The sequence below is a fragment of the Trachurus japonicus genome, chromosome 21 (genome assembly GCF_045865225.1).
Source record: "Trachurus japonicus isolate A0001 chromosome 21, Traja_1.0".
NCBI lineage: Eukaryota > Metazoa > Chordata > Actinopteri > Carangiformes > Carangidae > Trachurus > Trachurus japonicus.
The window spans coordinates 10965923-10991103 of record NC_140927.1 but is presented as its reverse complement, the minus strand read 5'-3'; the positions used below and the strand labels follow the sequence as shown (position 1 = coordinate 10991103).

The 25181-nt window shown below is 40.1% G+C and overlaps 1 protein-coding gene across 5 annotated transcripts in view; it reads right to left on the bottom strand.

Annotated features, from left to right (window-relative positions):
• Positions 1-25181, bottom strand: part of LOC146964794 (partitioning defective 3 homolog B-like) — a 199702-nt gene that overhangs the window by 154811 nt on the left and 19710 nt on the right. For 4 of the 5 annotated variants that reach the window (XM_085766116.1, XM_085766115.1, XM_085766117.1 and 1 more), the window contains exons 4-5: positions 7627-7780; positions 410-504 (exon numbers count right to left, since the gene is read on the bottom strand). In XM_085766116.1, coding sequence (XP_085622242.1) covers positions 410-504; positions 7627-7780 — 249 coding nt within the window. Of the gene's footprint in view, positions 1-409; positions 505-7626; positions 7781-8258; positions 8370-25181 lie in introns of those variants that run through there. The other variant, XM_085766119.1, reaches the window with a different exon arrangement.

Sequence of the window (25181 nt, the reverse complement as noted above, 5' to 3'; positions counted from 1 at the left end):
CACAGTTCCTAGGAACAATGATGTCGGTCAGACTCAGGATAGTTGATCCAAAACTGTTCTCCTCCAACTTTTAGCCAGGATGTCATTCATTGTCATCTTGGGATCTGTGAGACTGTATTAAAGGGACAACGAGGAGTTTCTATTTGGTTATAAAAACGTCTCACGTTAATGTGGATGAATCTACGCTACCCACACTTGTTAATGGCTCCATTTTCGATAAATATATCGTTTTGTCTCTATCGTTATTTTGTTATTATTAGTGGTGGTGGAGATGCTGGGCGAGCCGACCAGCGTTTCCTTACTTTTGGTTTCGCAACGAGTCATGAGAATAACGCAGCCTCAGTGACACAGGAACAATGTGTGCTTCAACCTCCATGTGTGTTTGTATTGATTTGCCTTGGTGTCTTACCATCTCAGAGGTGTCTTCACTGAGGGAGGGTTCAGTTTCACTCAGCTGAGGACCAAGGGCTGAGTCACTGCTACTTCTCACCAGCAGGGGGGTGTCTGTAGAAAACACAAGGATGCACATAAACAACAATGTGAAGGTAGTCCTTTCCCACTAAAACACACTGGCCCTCATTTATCAAACTTGCGCAGGATCTGGTGTAGATTCTGGTGTAAATATCAGTGTACGCCAAGTGTCACGTGTGATTTACTAAAAGTGTGTACGCTGCTGATTTCGGCGTAGAACCGGCGTGGTGGTGATGAATCCGGCGGCTGAAAACGAGCGTCATTTAAATGTCACGCCCCGATATATTCCTGCTTTAGAGGCGTCGCCCTGCCCCTTTTACGACATGGAGACACGGAAGACGGCCAAGAAGAGGGACTTTACTGGCATTACCGCGTTGAACAGGGAGAGGGCGGCAACATTAAATATCTGGACATTGATAGATTGATAGGTTTTGTGATTGATAAGCGTCATCCCGGTGGATGGAGGCTGCAGACGCACGTGTCACCGACCACGTCAGGAAACCCAGCGATCTCATGAAATGCTCCTGCAGTTTACTAAACACAAGTGATTGAGGAGAAATCATATGGGCATATTACTGCGAACGCGACTTTATGACCATCAGCACCGCTGGCATGGTTCGGCTGATGGAGGGATGTGAAACACCGGCCCGATGTCCCGCTGACAGGTCCCGGTGACGGGGGAAAAAAAGAAAAAAAAGACACTCCGCCGTGGAGATCAGCTGCACCTGGACAGGTAGCGGACCCCCCCCCCACCGAGGCTCCGGTGTCCGGCAGAGAGAGAGACTGAGGAGCCGTCCGGTCATGCTCTGGTGCAGGAGATGTTGGAAGTTTGTGTGTGTGATCTACAATAACAGGTCTGTCTGTCATTGACTGTTTCTGTTGACACAGCTGATTAACGAGCATCTGTCACATCGTGGTTTTTAATTCATCTCAGTTGCTCAAAATAAAAGTCCAGTTAAATTTTCAACACGGACTTGGTTGTAGCGTTTCTTTTTTTTTTTTTTGGCTACTTTTTTATCTTTTTATCAATATAAACAACAACAACATGTGATCCACATCGCTGCGTTATTAGACTGTGGTTTAATAATCTTTTTGACACAGCGGCACTCCTTCCTGCATGCTTTACGCTGGTTCCAAATGTGCGTACACCTGGTCAGAGCTGGCGTGAGATTTGTGCGTACCGTACGCTCACGCTCAGATTAATAAATGCCGATCCTTGCGGTGAATTTGGTGTACACCCATTTTTTTGGTGTACGCAAGTTTCATAAATGAGGGCCACTAAGAGTAACTGAGAGATGATAATTTGTTTGTTTCATCACTAGCACAAACACAAATACACATTTACACCACAAAGTTCCACAAAAGTTGAGAGTGATTACTGTGCTTCTTGTCTCAATACTACATATGAGCATGTCACTGCAGCATTTGCCTATAAACTTTTAGTTTTACATCTAGAACAAGCTGAGAAAGATTGTTTAAGCAGAGGCAGAGATTTTACAGAACATCTGTATGGACTAGATAACTACTGACAATGTTTACAGTAGATGTTCTACAGCCACTTTGCTCCAGTCCTTTGTTTATAGCAGGTATCTGCAGGGTGAATTTGGCCAAACTGTTTCAGCTGCAGACAAATGACTTGAAAGAATCACCTAAAATTTAAGTACCTCAGAATCTAACAAACTATATTGTATTTGTTTTGTTTTCATTTCATTAGCATGTTTTTTTCTGTTGTAATCAACATTCATTCTGCTGTATTTTGCATTTCTGTTGCATTTTTCTAGGGGAGCTCTTTTCCCCAGGAACCCAGCTCTTTGACAACAGGACTGAATGTGACTGCCTCCTATCACACTGTTAATGCAACAAGAAAAATAGATGGGGAGGGGGGGGCAGTCGGAGAATAATGTAAAAAAGGTAAGAAAGGAAAAAGAATGGAGAAAAAAAGGGGCTGTATCTGCTCTGCTTACACACACAATCACACACACAACTGTCTTAAAATTGCTAATGCTATTTTGATGGAGTCACAGTTCAGCTAAATTCATGTCTAATAATAATCTTTTAGATGACAAGATTCAGAACCTGAGCTACCACACTACAGACAGGAGTTTGTGTGTGTTTCTTTGCGAGTGTCAAAGCATGATGAGGAAGAAAGAGAGAGAAGAGATGTTTTTTTTTCTTAGGTTGACAAAATGAATTTCCACCCTGTCATCAAAATGTACCTGTGACTTCACTCCAAGACATGTCAAAGTGTGCCTTCAAAGACAGACAAGAACACTATAAAACAGCCTATTAGTTTATTAAGCTTGAAGTTACAGAGACCATAATGATTATCATAAAATAAGATAAAGAGGTGATGGATTCTACAGAACGAGCACATTTTAAGCAACACAGATGTAAACACGTGTGTATAGAAGACCCTCTGCAGGTTTTAAATAAGTAACTACATCAAAAACTTGATTTTAGGACCATTTATATTAGGAGATTTCTTCAAAAGTTGGAAACTCAAAAGTCAAATGCCATCAAAATGCCAGTGAAGACACACATTTAGCATTGTGGAGCAAATGCCAAGACTGGCAAATAACTCCATGGAGACTCACCTACATCTACCTTTTAGCTCTTTGTGGGGAAAAAACTAAAATCAGGTATGAATCTAAAGTATCAACCATGTGACAAATACTTCTTTTACCCAAATGAATTCATTTACAGATCTATGTTCATACTGTACCTGCATAGCTACATCATCATCTTCATCCTACTGTAAAGCTCATTCCTGAATGTTGTTTTGGGATATGTGCACCAATGCCATGTGTTCATTACAACATATTTAACCTCTCACATGCTTCCATATCAGATCCTTAATGAATGCTCCTCTCCCCTCAGGGGCCCTCAGGTAATGCACTCGTCATGCACCTAAACGTCCAAAAAGTGGCTCATCTGCCTCTGAGCACATATGAAGATAATATATGATATGTCTCTAACATCTGTCACTGACGGATAAAACGCACTATAGCCAATGCTCCTGCTGGGCTTTGGTGAAAGTCAACACCACATAGACCTTCAAATAAATAACATTTATAACTGGAGGTATTATAATGATCCGTGTGGTACACTCCCAATCCTCAAATCTACCATCTCCATTCAAAGGGCCCATCAATCTATATATATACATTAAGAACATTGTCATGTTGGCTTCTATAGTTCCACTGGGAATTAAATGAGTAAGGTGGTGGGGAGGGAGGGGGGAAGCTAGTTGAGTAGACTACTCAGAACACATGCCAAATGATATTTGTAGGGTCATATATTGATTGTCACAAAATGGACCCTTGGTGCTCTTAAGACTGGGGCGTATGGATTACATCAAACCTAATCAATTCATCTCTTCCAAGGAAAGGCAATGAAAGGGGGACAAATGGATGGAGGACAAAAGATGCAAAAATGAGAGACAGATTAAAAAATATATAAAGGGTCTGACAGGAAAACATAATTGGCTCAATAAAAAGAAACACTGCAATGGCTAGATGTAACAAAAATGAAGATAAAATATATATTTTAAAAACTCAACAGAAAAAAGGTTAAGACAAAAATTAAAGAAGCTGATCAAAGAAACTATGAGAAATGCTCCACTGTGTCTATAGATCAAGACAAACACCAGTCTAATTGTGCTAATTGTTCTATATAAATGACTGTAGGCATTCCAAGATCAATATATTTTACCATATTGGTCTTTTAAAATTCAAAGTCACTTATAAATCACTTACTGTAGCACTGCACACTACCCTCTATCTAGCTGCAGTAATGCTTCTATGCAGAGGTATACAGTATGTATTTGTACTGATGGCATAATAAGTGTCTGAATACCTTTTTTTTTACAAAATCTGCAAGAAACGTTTTAAAGTAAGACATATCAAGATCACTTATTATCATTGGCTCTAATGGGAATGCCTAACCTACCTGCTCGACTGCTAGATTTGTATCGCTTGCAAAAACAGTTGGTGTGAAGAGAGTAAGAGAGAGACAGGTGGTTAGAGTGAGAGGCCAAACATTAGACAGTAACAGAGGCCCAAGTCTGACCTTCCCTCATTGACAGTGATAGTCTCCAGAGCTCCGTTACTTCTAATCTCCCATGACAGTCACACATTACCACTAATCTCTGCTGACAGGCGACCATACTAAAACAGACTAAACTTCCTGCCTTAACAGTGTCTGGATCATACAGCTAAAGCCCCTTCACAATTTAAGGAAGGTCATACAAACTGAAATGTCGATGCTGTTATTACTGTCAGGAGCCAAGCTTCAAGATACATGGTTTTTTCTGAATACACTGAAAGTGAAATGAGATACAATCTATTACTAAAACTTGTGATTATGATTTTTTTTAACCAACAGCTCAATAATCTGTTTGACATCGCTTAAGATGACTGAGAAATGCCAATACCTTTATTTTGACAAATAAATAATGGTAAATAATGGACGTGTTGATATAATGCAGCTTTCAAAAGATAGATGAGCTTTATCACACTTCATTTGACATATTAATGACATTTTGAAAACAACCTTGACATGTTCGCTTGATTATGTTTAAATGTCAGGCGCCCAGCTAGATTGATGCTAACAAAGAATGCAATAAAGCAGGTTTATAGTCAACAATTCATAAATAAAGGAGGTGGAATCTGTGAAGTATTAAAGTGAAAGGAAAATAGGTGTAAGGCAAAAGTAGTGTCTAATTGCAGGTACAAACAATCCGTCATCCACATGGTTTGTTTGGGTTAAGTGAAATAAAATTTGGACAAGTAACTGTGACAGATGTAAGCCTTCTCACACTCACATCCTTAGTATCTGTACTGAACAGGCACTTGACTTGAAGAAAGACAGAAAGGAAGAGGTGAAGAGAGAGTTGGAGAAGGGGAGAGAAGAAGTAAAGGACAGAAAGAGAAAAAGGAAAGGTCATGTTGATCGGCCTGCTCCAAGTAACAATAACCAGACATCAGTTTTTGCTCTGCAGCGTCGCGGCACACATACACTTCTTGTCTCCTCTTTCTTCTCCAACTCACTCGATTCTTTTTCATCCCCATCTCAGTCTGCATCTTAAAGACAGTGCTGCCAACGTTTCAGCTGTCCTCATCTTATTTTCATCAGTGTCTTACAGAAAAATGCCAATCACAGTCTGACCTTTGTCTGTAATATAACTCAGTATCAAATTAACATCCTTCCTACAGTGTTGTCTACAAGGCATGTAGTGTATGGCTTTGGAACTACAGTAAAAAAACAATAAGCTTTAATAAAATGTCAAACATATACTTATGTACCTCATATATCTCACTCCACAATGGTAACTTGATTGTTATCCTTCAGTAACTTGGCTTAGCCCTCAGCCTCCTCATCAGACCTGAGCCACACTCAACCTGTTTCTTGTTCACATCACTTATGGCATTGACCTATTTATGTACTGACCCACAGGTTACACCTAAAAGTAAACGGGTTCTCAAGGGACTTTTTTCTTTGTTAAGTCTTAAGCATGATTTAAAACAGCGTTTAGAGCAAAAAGCCCCTGCCAAAGTCAGTGGTGGGGGAAGTACTGAGAATACTTTTGGTATTTGATCAGACACAGAGCAGTTGTGGTTGCCAAAGTTAACATAGACTGGTTTATCTTCACAGGCATAATACTTTGTGGTAATTTCGACAAAATGTTATGATACAATGATAAATGCCAGAGCCAAACTGATATTAAGGTCACTGCCTTTCCTATACAGACACTGAGGCAGCTCTAACTAATGCCAGGTAGGGCATCCAGTTCCTCTAAAAACAGCCACAGCTCCTGATACTGTAGCTTCAATTCCATACAACATTAGAAACATTTCTTTATATTAAGAATCTGGTGCACATTGACTTGACTGTAACTCATAATTTCAGCAACACATTCATGGCGAAAATCTCCCACTGTACCACACACTAAAAGGTGTTGTACTCAATTCAGATCTAATTATCAGTGACCGGCAACTTTAGCTTTTTGACATGGAAGATTTAGGTAAACAACAATATTCAAGATTCAAACCATGACTGGCTGGTGCACAGGGGCCAAAACTGTGCCACAAAAAGTAGACTTGTTGATGTTTAATTGTGCCTCAGCAGAGGTGGAGATATCAAGATAAAAAACTCCATCCCATTGTCATGATAACTTACCAATACCTTGAAGAAAGTTCTTCAAATTCCACATGCTTGGACTCATGTTATGTGGAAAATGATCAAAGGTCAAGGGCATGGTGACCTAACAAAACACGTTTTTTACACAAAAATGTCCACTTGGCGTCAACAATGAACTGATCTGGCGATTGTCGAAAGTCAAATGTCAATGGTATGTTGACCTCAGATATACAGGCTTTTGGCTAAGTAAATACAATTTCTTTGGAACCCCTTAAGGGAATTTCTTCAAATAGTGAGAAATGTTGGGCTGAAACGTTCACTTGTCATGTGAGCATAAAACCTCCAGAACTTCACAAGAGAATCCCTTCAACTCAAGGACAAACTGATTAGACTTTAGTCAAAGGTCAAAAAAACACTTTTTAGCCATTTCTCAGCTTGGACCAGCCTGGCCATTCTACCTTGAATTCTCGTTTCCATGCACAGATCAGTCCATGCTGTGTAAAAACTGCACATGTCCATTAAACCTGAGAGCATGTTGTTTTGTTTTGTTTTTTGTTTCATTTTTTTATGTGAACATTAACAAAAGCTCCTGACCTGTATCAGAATGTTTGTTGTTTTTTGTTATTTTAGTTGCATTGCTACCATGTGACTGGCTGATGGGATAAATACACAAACAACAGCTGTATGGGTTTTTCTAATAAAGTGCACGGTCAATCCAATTGATAAATTTGAGCATTTCACTGTGGCTTGGGTGACTATCATGAAAAGAGGAGGGAAATATCTTCTTGCTTCTACTGTGTTTTATTAACAACAAATTTTGTGGGAATAAAGTATTTAATTATGTTAAATAATTCATATATATGAAAAGCATGAGACAATGAAGTGCTGTCAAAAGTCAACAATGATTTAAATGGAGATGTGAATTTCCAAAACTTTCTTCTTCAAATTCTTCAAAACAAACTTTTCCTTGATTTTTGGGGTTGAACTTGTCTACAGCCAGAAGGGAAAATTACTTACTGGACTTGAGCGCTGAGGAATTGACTTCGATCTCCCCTCCTGCGATTGGCTGGAAGACAGCGAGCTCAGATTGGTAGATATCAGGGCTGGGGGCTAGGCTTGTGTTGGCCACACCCCTCTGCTGGGCTTCCTGCTCCTCATACACCGCCATCAGCTGAGAGAAACAATCAGAGAACAAAGTTTAGCTTGTAATTTTTCAATTACTTTTATTCTTTTCATCCATTATGAACACAGTATTTGATCAGAGTGAAGCAGCAGGAATTTTGGTTCTTATGTAGATTCTTATGTAACTCCGATCACAGTCACTGCAGGTTTTCTATTTTCTACTCTCCACTCACGCTGAGAAAAAATCTGCCATTATTTGCTTTACAGCCAGTGTGCAAACTGCTGCCCTTTACTTGCATTGTACCATGAAACAACATTTAGAGGTAGCATAAATGCAAGGAGTCAAGGAGACGATGTTAACAGAGGACACCAGATGTAGGTCCTAATCAGCACAACCAGAGAACGACACGTATTCCCTATTAAAACTATTTAAACTTGACAAGAAGTTGCAGTTATAAAAAGGTAGACTATAACTGATGAATTGTGGATGGTTTTGTGTATGTCCATGCATCCAACCTGTGCGTTACCTTGTGGATGAGGACGCTATAGAGGACGTCCAAGGAGCCCAGCATTCCTGCGACAGAGTGTGTGTCTACTGATTAACAACTGACTCCATTCGTGTCTCCCCCCCTTTGCATGTGTGCAACAGCCTGCTAGCTCTAACTGTGTTATATAGTGGAATCCCTGTCTATTGAGTATTGCACTGAGTCTGCGTTTAGCCTAACATAGCACACAGCTTGTCAACACAGCGTTCTAGGGGCCTCCACGCAAACGCTGAATAGACCTGTGTGTACATGAGTGTGTCGTGTCTATAGTGGTCAAGAGTAAAGAAAGGGGACTTTGCCAGTAAAGCCAGAGGATTCCTGCTAAACTGGAAGCCACAAGTGGGTGACATACTCTTACTCCCACATACACATTGCATGCAACGGACGAGCACAGACTATATGGAAGCCCTCACACTGGTACACACAGAGCTGTGCGTCATTGCACTGTGGTGGAAAGGTAAAATAATTAAGCCGACATTACAGAAATGCAATTCTGAAACAAAAAGCAACGTCAACGTTTTAGACTGAAAGCTTATGGCTGGTACAGAGGGTTTTATTTTTCAAGGCCGACCTGATCATTCGAGGTGACTTTATACTGGAAGCTTCGTCATTTGGGTTTGAAAAAAACTCAGAAGAGGAAAACACGCTGAAATATTTAGCTTAACAACATGCACAAATGAACTACCTTTGGTTACATCACTGAGACCTTTAATATTAATAGCTAAAAGCAAACTTGCAGCTATATTGCTTATGCACTGTAGCTCTGCAGGACAGCGAATACATGTCATACAGTTAATATTATGTCATGCTTACATTAAACCTATTTATTAAAGTACTTTTTTTTTGTTTTTTACAAATTCTAATACACATTTGTTTTAATTGTGTTTGTGTGTAGATGTACATATTACAGTACATGCTAAATGTGCGCTCATTTGTCCACCAATAGCAGCAGAACCAGTATCTCTCTATTTCTCTCACCATCTCCCCAACTATTCAGCACAACCAACGCCTCAGTCTGTCACACATTCATGTTCTTTCATACTCCCCACTTCCATCTGTCACGTCTTATTGTCTTGCTCCAAATTTCCCTTTAAAAGCTAAGTCAAACTTATGTTGTTCCTTTTTTTAATTCTCTTCCTGTTACTTGCCTCCTAAGCTTTTTCTTTTTTTTTTTTTTACTGAGACAGCCTTTCCCATTTCCTTACAGTACCGCCTCACTTACGACTGCCTCGTCTGTCCCCTTCCCTCATTTACACACTTCTCTGTCACATTCATGCTTGGGAGGTATGAAGCCCTGGATTTAACTGTGTCACTACACTTATTTAAGAAAAAAAACATTTTTATCCACTTCCAGTAAGTCTGTCTGTTAGTGAGAGTCAGAACAAGACTAATAGCTTCCAGATAAGCACACACACACACACACAGAGTGGTGGAAGAGATTCCTAAAAAAAGAACATCTGAAAGAATGACAGGGAGAAAAATGGGAAGACAAATTCAACATAGCCTTGCCGAGTCTTTTAAAAAAGCAGCATTGGAAAGAAAGACAGCAAGATGAGACAGGGGAGGACTTTGCCTATGCTCTCTCAGACAGGGGACTCAAAGACCTGCCAAACAAAATGACACCACAGCCTGAGCATAAGAGAGAGAGGGAGGAGGGGGAGGAGGGAAGAGGCAAAAAGGTGAGACTGCACACAGTAAAAAGCGATGGGAAAACTAGAGAAATGGCCACAGAAAATGTGAAAGACAGAAGTTAAGAGAGCAATAATGATCATAATGAGGGGGGGTGACAGATGTGGTGTACTATAAAAACTTTTGGGATGTCAGAGTAAGTCCAAAAAGCAAACCTGAGACTTGAGATTGTCACCATGTCAAGTGCTTGTGCAATGATGTGTCCATTTTGACAAAATGAACAGTTACATGCTGCCAGCACTCCAGCACTCCTCTAAGACCACAGACATCTCTTTCTACAATCAAACCAGTGTTATAATGTAGCCTAAAGCTTATGAGTAGATATCTCATGTTTTCCATCCTTTACTGTAGAAATAAAATTATAGTTCTTTGGGATTTGATTTTGTTTTTTTGCAGCTGCGTATAGAAACCGACAAGTGTGTCGCTCCGTCATCCATTATATGTAGCATATGTTATTCTCCATCCATCCCATCATTGAATTTGACAGACTGAAAGACAAAGATGGTGATAAACTTCTGTTTTTTCTCTGTGTTTTTTTTGTTTTAGCTTGCTGTCAAAACACGTTTTACTTTGATCATGTTGCTGACAACCTCATGTAGAAATTCCTTTATCCATCTGTGAGCTTGAATACTTGAGCTAAAAAATAAAAATAAAAATAAAAAAAACACACACATCTTTAATTTGGGATTTAGCAACATGAACCAAACACAGACTGTGGCATATGAGATTTGGTATTTGCAGTGATACCTCATTCAAGAAAAAAAATGTACAACAAATTTATGACATTGTATTAACCGAGACGTTACCTTCCTAAAAACTACATTTAATTTCTTGTTTTCTTTGAAAGCAATTTGCTAAGAGGACACAACAGACGACACTGAACCATAACAGTATAAAGGTTGAAACTAAGCAGTAGGCATCTTAGTTTACAACATACTTGAGAATACCCATGATGCATTTTTTTTCTCAACTATAGAATCATCCAGCTCTCTCCATCTCTACTCCACTCTGTGTTATTTATAAATCCTCTAAGGTGGCTTGAGAACTGGGATCAATCAAAGGCCTGACCCAACAAGCCACAATCAAACACTTCGACCCAGACACAGTTACACGGATGTGTCTCGCATGACCAGTTTGGTAGCACTCACTGTCAACTGCTGCTGTAAAATTAAATGGTTAACTCTGAAAACTACCTACAGTTTTCTGTTTCATATTTTTTTCTATAACTGATAGCTTGAGACTATAGTGCTGTCTGTCTTTGTGCGGGGTTAAATGGCTCTATAACAACTTATCTGGAGTGATCACTGCCCTGTTTGTTTCTCCACACACTGTGAAGAACTTGTATATTAGACATATCACATTATCCAAACAACCTGCCCAAAGGGGTCGCCCTGTATTTTCTGACAAAGTGCAGATAAATCAGGTGTTGCTCAGGTCAAGGAGAGTGATTCTCTAAGGGGAAAAGAACCAAATAACATTGACTGACTCGAGCCTTCAGTGGTGCAATCATCACAACCATATCTTCATCAGAGTATGAATTAAAAAATAAAAAAAAACTCTGAGGTGCTGATAGAGACAGACACTAAGGGTGTGCCAAAAAATCGATTCACATAAGAAATCGCAATTCTCGTTTAATACGATTCAGAATCGATATAAAATGTCCAAAAATCGATTTTAAAAAATAAAAAGATGAAACAAATCTGCTGGCTGTCAGTCTCCATTTACTTAGAATTTAAAAGGCAGCATGTTTAACTGCACTATTTTTTTTAAATAAAGAGGCACTTTTAATTTTGTTACTTAAACAATAGGCTATGTGATATTGCTTTTATGCAACAATTTCATCTAAGCACGGATAAATGTTTAAAACTCAATAAATGTGAAAAAGACACTTTAGTCATTCTGTCTTGCAAAGCAGACTTGAGGAGATCATGGCGATCCTTTGCACACCGATAGACTGAAGCAGAAATCATTATGAATCAAATCGTTTTGAATCGAAAATCGTTTTTGGATCGAATCATGAGATATATATAAAATATTTCCACCCCTAACAGACACATTTATTTTTTTCACTTGGGCTCACACTGACAAACATACACAATGGCTGCAGAGATATGTTAAAAATTGGTTACAAAGCAAAGACTTGTGGGACAAACTGACATTTAACATACATACTGGTATGATGCTTTAGGCCCTACACAATCATTCTGGCTGATTAGACCTGGGTGGAGGATTTTCATGTTGGACTTAGGACGATGAAGTAAAAAATAATTCAATAGGAATAAGTAAATAAGTAACACACAATATTGTTTTAACGTGTGCCGCCCAAGTAGGTGCTACAAAGGTGACAGAAGAGTGAGAGAGATGTCAGTGAAGCACTGTCTGTACATGTCTGTTCATCAATCAATATCAACATACACTGCAAAAAAAAAAAAAGGACACACACAGTCAGCTACTGTAACTCACAGCTCATATCATCCAGACAAGAGAAACCCACAAACAGCAACTACTGTGGGCTTGGTTTTATGGAGCCAGGAAGCTCATAAGGCGATTAAAATCAGAAATGTCTTGCTTCAGTTACTAATATGAAGTGTTATTTCAGTGGGCCACAAATGATACACAAAACACAATGTGTGTGCGCTGTTATATGTGCACTGCTCAGCATCTCCTGAAGTGCAGGAGCGAGCGTAGGAAGGGGGGGGGGGGGGCGGGGGTGAAGAAGTGCAGAGTTGGTTCCTATCCTTTTATTAAAATTAAAAGAGCACATGAAATTGAGATAGGTAGATTAATAGCAGTTCAGGATTTAAGTGCATAACATAGCAGCAGGACACACATACACACACCATACCACCATTTTTTCACATCCTACCCTTTTTAATCGGGTCGATTAGGGCCTGATTGATTAGTGCAGAGTTGATCGATAAAATGCTACAATCTGCCAAATGCATGAGCATACACACAGCTCAGAGGCAGCTCGTAGAAAACAATCTTTAAATGTGCTTAAGCTATCTGTACACCACTGAGCTTTGATTTCCACTGATGACCACTTACCATAAAAAAATCTATTATGTTCAAGTCTGTGCGCATATGTGTGCTTGTGTGTGTGTTTGTGTGTGCACATATACTCTTACATCTAATGTAGTCAGCAAAATGCTTAGCAATGACCACTCCATCACCATGGCCTTAACAATAAATTTAATGTTTATGATGGCCACAAATGAAGGTAAATCTCCACGATTTTCTCCATTATTTGAATTATCTGATTTACCATTGTACAATAGTGAATTAAAAGAACAATTCTCTGTATTTCTTCCTGGACATATGGTTATCTACAACTTGACTTCAGATTTTTTTTTTTTTTTTTTTTAGGGTAGGTTGCTTTAAAATGTAATAATTAATTCCAATGATGAAGAGTAACAAATTATGCGTAATAAATGTCAAAATTCCAGATACGCTTCTTCTCTACCGCAACTGGTGTTCATAATGGACCAGGTGTGATCACTCCCTGAAACACACATTCAGACACACATGCACACACACACAGTGTATAGACTGACAGCACCACCTAGCTATTCACAACAGAAACTACATGTGTGAGTGTATCTTGGGGCCTTTGCCACACACCTGCCCCCCCCCCCACCCCCACCCACAGCCATCATTGTCCGTTACCGTGTCATCCATGTTCACCCTGTCTAAACAAAAGAACTGTTTTCTGCCTGTGAGAAGCACAGGAAGGGGAAGACAGAGTTCTATAAATGCCTGGCTATTATTTATCTCTTTACCTGTCTGTTTCTCTCAGCTCGGAGGATAAAAAGCTGAATGGAAAGCAAATTGCTCCGTGACTTGAGCTGTAAGCTGGATGTTTTAAATTCCATTCTTTGTACATAAATCTGAAGTGGTTTTTAACTATGCTGCCACACTTTACAGGCATAGCGGGCCACTTTCTATCATGCCGTCATTCCCCTCTCTAACCTTTCTGATGTAATGCCAAAGTAAAAAAAAAGTCATTTTTATGTTTCCTGACATAATTTTGATGCTCTTTGTGGTGCAGCAGTAAAAGAAATTCAGTGCAGGGTTGCTAATGTAGCGATATAAGGTCACTGGAGCCGGCGCAGGCTCTCTGTAAAGCTAGTGTTGAGAGGTAATTTTTAAAAAGCCTTGCACATTTCTGTGTTACGCCCATAAAAATAATTGTGCAGATCACAAAGAGAATTTGAATGAACCCTAAGGCAGGTCAGCTCTCCTCTGCTAGGCTATGTACAAGTTGGCCTTTTCATCTTTCATCAGCAAATATTCCTGCTTAGCCCTGTTTTACCCTCTGGCTTCACTTTTCCTTTTTGCTTCCACTCGTTTCCCCTCCCCTCCTCTTCTCAGTTGGCTCCTTCCTTCATCATCAACATTGTGCTTCATTTTCGGCCCAGCTCCTGTTTATTCCCTTCGCTTCCTCTCCTGTAATTTTCTCCACAGCTTCTGTCTACGGCCGTCTCCCTCTCTCTCCACTCTGAACTGTAGTGGTTTCTTACAAATCAGCTGATGTAAATCATCATGTTCCAGCACTTTGCTCTATATCGGATACGCCCACAAAGCAACAAAGAGCTTATCGATTAACACATGAATCTGATACACCCACGCTGACTCTCTAAATCGCAATACTCACTATTTTACTCATTTTTTCCCCCTGCCTTTTTCTCCAATTCTTTTTTAACGTCTCCATTTCTTAAACAGAGAGAAAGAGAAACAAATAAACAACAACAAATTTATGTGCAGATTAAAAAACACATTTCCAGGCGTGGGGACAAATGTTTGCAATAAAAGCACCCAGGCATCCATCACTCAAAAGGACAGTGACAGAGTGAGCCATACCCACACACACACACACACACACACACACACACACACACACACACACACACACACATCTCTGTCTATGACCTCTCTGCAGCGATCGATCCATTGCCGCGGTGATCAATAAACAGGATGGTGTTGTCTCTGTACGGAGAATATGGATGAATGAAATTCACCTGCTCAGCAGTTTCAAGCTCATGTGTGTGCATGTTTGTGTCAGTCTGTGTGGGTTTGTGTGCTGACCCTCCATTGACCTCCAATCACCTTAACTCTCAGAAGATCCAAACAAAACAGACGAGTAGAGGGAGATAAATGGGTGAACAGACGTATTGTAAAGAATGAGACACGCAGACATCAAGACAGAGAGAGAGAGTGGGGCAGAGCAAGTTACAAACATACAGTAAAGGCTGTTAGATGAGACAGACAAAGCACCAACAGTTTCAGAAGCAGAGCAGCCTTGTGCAACTGTTCAGTGACTTTGTGAACTTCAGACAGACAACTTCAGCGTCTGCCACACAGCCAAAATATAATGACAACTTCTGTTTCCTCAGTCATGCAGATGGTGTGCGTACGTGTCTGCGTTCAAATGTGTGTGTGTGCGTATGCGAATGTGTGTTTGTGTCCCTGAATTCATATATGTATTTATGCTTGTGCATGAGAAAGAATATCTGTGTGTGTGTGTGTGTGAGAGAGAGAGACAGGGAGTGTTAACCATCTACAGCCGCCTCCCTGAGGCTGTGTGTAGACCACACTTGGCCATATGGAACAGCATTATGGAGACACGCAGCGGCACAGATGGACACATTCTGTGCAGGCCATATTCCCAATGATCCACCAGTAGCTGTCTAAAAGGCAGCACTCATAAACCAGAAGAGCCTATTAACCAGAGGGAAAGTGCACAGGCTCCACCCTCTGGGAAGAAGGGAGTAAATTAGTTGCTGTGAACCAATTCAGTTTCTCCAAGTGGATAAATTAACCACAAATGTGGGAGTGGCTGACTGGAAGTGGACTCAAAGCATCGAGGGGTGTTTGGAAACTCACGCCTGAGAGAGCGGTTAATATTTCATCTACCCTTAATGATGACAATGGAGTGGGAATAATATATGACACATAGAGGTGTACCGAATGAGTTGTATCTGTTTCTTACATTCACCTATCTGCCACATTCACAATAGCTGAAACTACTACATTTGATGTAGTACTATTCAATATGGTGATGACGATATGACCTGCGCTAAATAAGCAAATATTCAGGTGTGCATATTGAACATATGTAGAACTTTCCAGCAGCCGTTGCTGTTGTTATAGGAGCATGCGCAGTTTGCCGCAGGGCACAGTTGCCTTTTTTTTCTATTTCATTGAGTTATTGACAGGACTGGTACGCATTGTCGGTGAGTGATGTTTAATAGAACTGTAAACAAGAAATAATTTAATATGAATATTTGTATGATGTTATCAGTTAATTTTGTGTTTGTGTTTTCAGGTTTACAACCTAGTCAAAACCACAAGTGGTGTAACGTTAGCTGTAGCAGGCAGGCTAACCATCTTAGTGAGTGAATGATATTGTGTTATGGGTGGGCAAAAATATCGATATGGCAATATATCACGATACTTTATATCGCGATACGATATCGATATTCTATATTTAAATATCGATTTTTTTAAAATTAAAAAATAATAATAAAAAATTTCAAATAATATATCATGTTTCAGACATAAATCCAGTACGACTTCCGCACCTCTGCTCCGCGAGGTGTCACTGTACTGCTACCTCAGACAGTGTGTTGTACATGCAAATATGTTGTTGTAACTTGCACTTGTATAAAATGGCATGGATAATTTGAATTACATTGTTTTGACTCAGTTTGTCCCATAAATTATCACTATCATCTGATGTACATACTACTCGGATTTTAAGATGCATAATGCCTTTTACATTTTTCAGTGAACTATGCAGAATATCGTAGAATATTGCAATATATCGCAAAATTTGGATATCGCAATATCGTATCGTATCGTGACTCAAGTATCGTGATGTGTATCGTATCGTGAGGTCCTTGGCAATACCCACCCCTATATTGTGTGTGTGTATACACAATAAAGAAAAAAAGAGACTTGAGTTGTTTCCGCCATACTGTCCTTGCAATCCTTTCCAGAGGGGAGTTTACTAGAAAAGACTTTAGCTTAGTAATCTTCGTATTAGTATTCTGGACAGTTCCTGTGTCTTTCTGAAAACGACTCAACACGCTGTAGTACATATTCCAGGCCTGTAGTGGAAAAGCTTGCACACTGTAAACAAACTCCAAACATTATAACTCGACTAAACTCGAGAAGTTGTGCCAGAACAAATATTGTTGTTTTTTTTACAATATCATTTCACCCCTCTCCCTCTTGCGGAATGCTTTTCAATCCATCTTCCAGCGCAAACGTTCAGACAGACTGAACATATGTGAGTTGAGACGTGGCTGGACAACACATCTTCAATACTAGTTCTGTGGCCATAAACTCAACCTTAGTCCACAGCTCTCACATCTTCTGAGCTTATTTATCCAGACTCCAGTCCCTTCAGCCTTTTCTTTCTTTCCACCATCGTATCTCATTCAACTGGCTCTCCACATAACAATGGATGTCTGAGAGGCGTTTGAAGTGGGATTTGCTGTCTGTTGGATGTGACTGATTAGGTTACACACACACACACACACACACACACACACACTCGTATACACAAGTGTTTTTGATCATCGTCATCTCAGGATTAACATGTCAACATGCTAAGCATTAAAAACCAGCAGATAACAGACATAACCTTGGATCAATGCAATAGGCTACACACAACCATCTCACATTGACATGGAGGTAAGGAATAGACCGTAGAAGTTGCTACTAGTATATGTCTTGCCTTTTTGGAGTAGGACAGGATGGGTTTGAACATTATTCATTTTTAATGCCTAGTAATAAATAGACCCTTATTTCCTTGTGCCTTTGTATTTCAAACATGAAGCTGTGAACATGTTCGGCGGAGGTTCTTTGTCCTGCTCTACACAAAGGATTGCAACTTTAGTCATTCACATGTCCATAATCTGTGACCATGTTGGGGATTATAGGGTTAATTGTTGAAAGGTTGTCCCCTGACCCCCAGACAGCTTATCTGCTCCAGAGCTGAAGGAGAACAACCATGTCACTTGAAACCATGCAAAAAAAAGACTTTTCTACCTAAATGTTATATTCTGTGTCTATAAAGGAGACCTCATTGAAGGCCATTATATTTTCTTCATGCTGTTATTGCCACATTTACTTCAACATTAAACCATCAAATGCCAAGACTAGGTAGTATGATCTTGGCATTATGAGAATTTGGGGTGATACTGGAAGAAACTGAGTGTTTCGCAATGAAGAAAATAGACTGTTGAGTTGTTGACAACTACAGTATGATGCGATTGTTTCAGCCCATGTTCTCGTTGCAAAAGACCATTTTGCCATCATCATAAACACCTTCTAAATTCCTTATGATTCCTGATATTATTCCTGTCCAGCAAAAAGTGAAAGCTCAGACACAGTGACTGCAAACACCTCTGACCTTTCCCCGAGCCTCGGCTCCATTCATCTCTTCTGCTGACTGGCTCTTACCCTTTTACTTCATTTCCCCCAGTGCTCCATCGTGCTGTCTTACCTCCACCTCCTCAAGGTGAATGACAGAAATTATGTGGCTCCTACTCAAGGAGCTGATGATCTGTGAGCTTGTATGTGCGTGTGTGTGCGTGCGCCTGTTTGTGTGTCGGGGTTAGGCAATTAAATGAGCCTGTTATCATCACTCACACATTCAGGGACAGGTTCACTCTTTATAAAGCTCTCACCGCCCAGCACATTACTCTGTCAATGTATGTAAATCTTTCTTCTAACTGCTGGTAGCTTTGTGTGCATTTTGTGTGTGTGTGTGTGTGTATATGTGTGTGCATTCAACAGAGATTTATCGTAGTGCTTGTGTGTTGTCATCACACACACACACACACACACACACACACACACACACAACACACACACACACACACACACACACACACACACACACACACACACACACACACACACACACACACACACACACACACACACACACACACACACACACACACACACACACACACACACACACACACACAGAGTGAGCTTTTTCTTTTTAAAAGGTTGGCATGAGATGTGGTCCTTCTAATATCTCTATGATTGAGGTGAGGAGTAAAGCTCACAGCCAACACAGAGTCATTAAATTAGTCTTCCTAACAGATCGTATCATCTACTCACAAAACCATAAATCAAATCCGTCTCAACACTAACCGTTGTGTACTCAAAGGGACAATCTTCATACAGATCACACGCGAGTCTCTAGATGAAGTTTCAAACTAGCCAATGATCTCTCAGGTAGATTTTCAACACATTTCCTTGAACCAGCCCAAGGCTTGCTGCAGTTTAATGCATAATACCTTCAAAGATTTAGATGGCTCTGACTTGAGCCTTTTAAGTTATTAGATCAAGCAGCAAATTATGCTCTGTCGGTGTAATCATAATGAACTACAGTGTGAGACTGGCAGGTCTTCAGAGGTTCAATTTAAGGGATTTCCAAACTACCTGTTTTTTCATCCATACAAATCTGTACGCTGTCATTATCGCTGTGGATTCCACTGTTCTTAAACAAAAAAAAAAAAGAATCACATTTTGAATGAAATGATTTCTTATGAGGCCACAGCAGGTAAAATCACTGGGATGAAAGGAAGTTCATTTTTATCAGGTCATTTGGATTCTGTTGACTACCTTTCATTAACTCATCATGTGAAAGGAGCAACTAAACCTGTGGGTTGAATCACTCTGTTCACACTACTTGTACACTTAGACCAATTGTTTTTAATGTATTTATATGATTATATACCTTCAAATATACTCTCTCTGTTTGTCTACAATACTATGCTGCATTTGTGTCTGTCAGACCAGCACACAGGCGTATGAGATAAACCAATGCTTAGTCATCTGCCCATTTAGTTAGTCTATCCCTAGCACACCCCACATTCAGGCACTTCATAAAGCTAATTCATCAGCACAATGAATCCATGAGGACACGGACTTCATAACAATAACAATTAGTAACACACACACACACACACACACAATTTCATGCGTTATCGTGTAGCCATCTATTCTCGGTGGGTCCCAGGTGCAGTTGTGTTTCCATAATTAAGAGCCAAGCTCCATGAAGACTACAGGCTTTATCATTTATTACACTCGTGATTAACCCTTTTGCTTTCAGCGTACCAACCCTCTCCCTCTCTCCCTCTCTGTTTCATTTCAATCACTCTGTTGTTAACCCCTTCTCTTTTCTGCTTACAGTCAATCATCCGTATCCTTGCGGCTGGCTGCCTCACGCTGTCACCTCGTGCCATCCTCACACACCGTCACCATTAACCCAACATTTGTCTTTATTTCACCCTCTCTTCTACAATTCTTTAATTGCCAGCCTCCCCCTGACTTTCATTTTATTCACTCTTGCAATTAACCCCTTTCTCTCTCGCTCCCTCCCATTTCGCCTCCTTTCATATGCTCTTACAAATTACAGCTATCTGTCTCGCTCTCCCTCTCTTAATGTTCTCTCCCTGGCTTTTTGTCTCATCCTCCCTCTGAGTATCCTCTCCCTCTCTTGCAAACGCCATTACTCAATTAACCCCCATGGTTCCTGGCTAAGGGTCAACATATGTATCAGGTCTGGATCAAATCTGTATGTGCCTTTGACAAATGAAGGGGCCCACACACACCCGTATGCTTGAACGCTAAGGTGTGACTCCCAAATTATTGGATTCATTAGAGGAAAGGGTGAGAGAAAGAGGTAAGTGATGTCGGTGAAGAAATGGGGTGAGGGGAAGCGGAGCGAAGGAGGCCGTGGCATTACTAAAGGCTGTTAGAAGACTCCAGAGAATCAATCAAAAGAGATAAAGTGAGAGGAGCCAAATACTCAAGAGAGGAAAGACACAAAGACTGATGTAAGTGGGAAAAATATGGTGGAGAGAGGAGTGTATAAGAGTTCATTGTAAGCAGTTTGACAGGCGGTGTTAACTAAGACACAATGGAGAAAGTGTGAGGGCAAACGGTTGACAGACTGAAAGGCAGCACAGAAAGCCAGGGAAGAGTACGACGAGAGGACAGAGTGCGGCGAGGATAATTACTGTAAAGAGGAAGAGTTGAGGTGGAGGAAGGGTAGAACAGAGAGATGAGGTGAAGGTGAGAGGCAGCATTTAGGTTCATTATGGCTGAGATCCCACTGTTGTCTCCTCTTTATCCTGTCGTAATGAGCAACCCCTCAACGTTACACAGAGATAATGATACATGAGCCCAGCCTGGGTGACCTTTAGGAAAAATTTCCCATTAATTGGAAAAACTTGGGCCCCAATGTATCTTAAAAACATCAGTTCACTATTATGTTCAAGTCACACTTTTTAGGTTATTCTTCTCATTCTTAAGCCTAATTATGGGGTCTACCCAATCAGCAACTTTTGCATTAGAATGAGAAAGAAAAAAGCATGCAGTTTCATTTGTTTGTAGATGTGCCATTACTTCAGGTGCATGCATATTCTGTGTACAGCATATTCTGTGTTTTTCTCCTTGGTTTGTTTGTTTATTTGTTTGTGCAATCATTAACTTGAAGGGAAGATGCACTGTTCTGTTTGAATTTGATTACCCAGATGAATTAACTGTAGCAGCCAGTTTAACATGATGAGTGTTCATCTAAGCCTTCAAAGAATTACACTGATCCATTTACACGGTTGTACATGTGTACATGCACACACATGTGCACACACATGTACTACACACACACACACACACACACACACACACACACACGCTCACAAAGACATGAATGTGTGCATTTAGCAGATGGCTGGTGGTTAAGAGTGTGTGAATGATAAAATCTGCCCACTATTCCATCGCCTTGTCCATTATTCCACTCCACTGCTTTTGACAAGTGTTGTGCGTGTGTGTGTGTGAGAGCATAAGTATACTTTTGTGTGGAGCTTTCATCTTCATGTATTCGCGTCTAAGTGAAACTGTGTGAATCTACTCACATCCCTTGTGTCGTAAATGAACAATATTAAAATTAAACCATTAAATTAACACATAAAAACAGCCATTTAATTGAGTTTTGTATATTCCGGTTTTATTGTTTCTAGCCATCATGTGTGACGGGGTTGTAAGCAATCAAACTAATGGAACATTACTGGCCTATTCAAAATGTGCCACACCAGTGATATTGTATTACCCATCTGTGTGTGTGATCAAGTGAAACATGACACGTCTCTAAGATATGCGGCTACGCGGCATTAAGGGTTATGTTTGAAGTCATTGTGTTCTCAATGAGTTATGTGGTTCCGTGCGTGTGCGAGTGTGTGTGTGTGTGAGAGAGACAAAAGGTACACTGATAGAGGTGGTGAGTGTCAACAGCATTTTGACAGAAGATTCACTAATATCACACAGAGCGCTCATTCCACACATCATTCAACACACACACACAGGCACACACCCACACAGTCTCCATTAAGGTTTACAGACAAATAAGATTTAAGATCAAAGAAAGCCCCCATCTCCATTGTAAATCTCTGCAGAAGACACAACCTAGTGAGTCATATATCACTAAAAGCTGATAACTCAGCCACACGTGTACGTACAGTCGGTGTGCATATGTGCTCCGCTAATAAATGTTGACTGTCAATGCAGACTGATATATGTGTCAGCGTGCCGCCATTTAACAATGAGGCCATAGCCTCATCAAATATAATTCACAATTGGGCTAATAGCTGATATCTCTCCACCTTAAGAGAATAAGGTTTATGGTCGCTCTACCCTTCTCAAGGATACTAGATACACCTGCTCACATGGACACAAGACAACCCATCAATGAAAACTAACACATATGATGTGATTATCATATCATGAACAATGTCAGGCTACATAAGGAAAATGAAGACATGGTATGACACGAACAGTGCACAGGCGCTGGTGTTATGGCTCTTGTACCCTTTTGAAGGACTAGTACAGTTACACATGTTTAACAGCAATTCAGTACACACATTAACACACACACGTGAACCAACATTCATATCTATTTGCTGTCTCTGACTGGAATGCATTACAAAAACACCTTAAACTGGATAACTTCATCTCCATCCCGGCCTTCAAAGACGCCATCTCACACCTTTTTACAGATCATTGCAGCTGCTTCCCCACTATTTAACTACTCAACCATCTAACCCTTTTCCTCAGTTTCTGCTTGTTGAACGCCCATACCTACCGCCGTTGGCCTAGGCCACTTTCTGTGACACACTGCTCGCTTATGAATCCTGTAATATCTGTAACAGACATTTACTCTCTTTTATGCTTGTAATAATCTTGTCTTCTATGCTTGAATATCCTTGTTATTAACTTTTATGCCTTGTTTCTGCTAAATGTTTGTATTGTTGTGTATATTTGCTATTGTCTTTTAACCTATCTTTTCCCCCTCACAGCCCCCCCTCCTCCCCCTCCCCCTCAAGAAGCTTATGCCTCTTGTCAGGCCATCATTGTAAATAAGAACATGTTCTTAATTGATTTCGCCTGGTTAAATAAAGGTTAAATAAAAAATAAAAAAAAATATTTAGTGGTTTTCTGAATTTTCCTATGATGCTGGTTGACAACATGTTACAAGGTCACACTATGTAATCATGATATTTATAGCGATGTACAACATTTGGAGATGTTTGTTCTTAACCTGAAAAATATGAACCTGAATGCAACTTGACCAGCAGCACTTTTACTTCATTTTAAAACTAATGTTGCACAATATATGCATAGATACCCTTCAGTTCAAAGAGTGGGATACCTGACTTTGTTGGTAACTGATACTTATTCTTTCGCTGTAGTAAATGTGCTGACCCTATTTCTCTCTCATGGGCAGTTGCACTCCTCATACAGACACAACAGGTGAAAATCATGTCTGTGACTTCTCAACAGACAACACAACACACAAAATGAAATACATGATTATAGTTACAGCATTAGTCTACTTGTGTACACAGTCGACAACCAGGACAAGTCCACAGTCAGACACCACAAAGGCCAGTGTGCCTCTGTAAAAAAAAAACCTTTTAAACCTAACAGACCAAGTGAGGCAACTTCCAACCTGGAAAAGCATCTTGCCCATATACATGCCAACCTCTTTAAAGAATTCAAAGTCTTTCGCCACACATGACTTAATGCTTTCTGGCCACAAGCTGTACTTCAGAATGAGGAGAATGATCATGACGAGTCACAGGACGGAGTCCTCCAAACTTCTAGCAGGACAAGCAGGGGCTTCTGCTGTGTTTAGATGCTAGACACAAAGAGATATTTTTCCAGATCAAAAAGACCATTACCAACCAAATCAACCAAATTTTATTTTCTTAACATCAACAGAATACTTTTCAAGTTTAATGAAACATGTTCAGTAGTTATAGCTCAGCAAGAGTGACAATAAACTATATATTTGAAGTTTAAAAAGTTCACATTCACGCTCTACAAGCTGAATGGCTTAATGTTGAAAAGAAAGACATGCAAAGAACATAACTGCACCAAGATAGACCCCAAGAAATACAAACCTAACATATCCCACCTCTTTTTCTTTTACTGCATCCATGTATATACACACCCACACACCAGGGCACCCATGAAACCAGTGCAAAGTGTGAAAGCAATAAGCAGCACTGCTTTCTTTAGTGGAAGGTCAATATTATTCTCTACAGCTGGCCACTTCATATTAAGGGCTGAGGGGTCAAAGGTGGCTAGAAAACTGTTGGTATTGTGTGACCACAGTGTATGAGAGTGTGGGCCCATGTGAGAAGCCTAAGTGAATGAAAATGTGTCCTTCCTGTCCATTCATTTAACCTTTTCAAGATGACATCACACGTGAAAAGAAAAATACACCTGAACTCGGTTGCCCAGACTGATATATTGATAAATGTGATTGGGGCAGGCTGAAATAACAGCAGGAAGACTAAAGGGAAAAAATTTTGATAATGTATTTCATATAGCCTATATTTCTCAAAAATGTTCTCGAAAAGTCTAAGATTACACATTACATCTGCTCATACCTGTGAAATTAAAGTTTTTTCATATATTATTGAGCAGCTGTGTGTATATTTCAAATTTCATATCCTCATTCAGTTTTATGCAAGAGCTTCGACGCATTAACCCAAATGAGTTGGCAGATATTTTGGTTAACATAAACTGACCTATTATCTAAAACCACAGCAAATGGGTTATATCAACAGAAAACACCTGTCTTGAATAGATAAGCTTTTCATTATATGGACAGAGTCTGTGGTC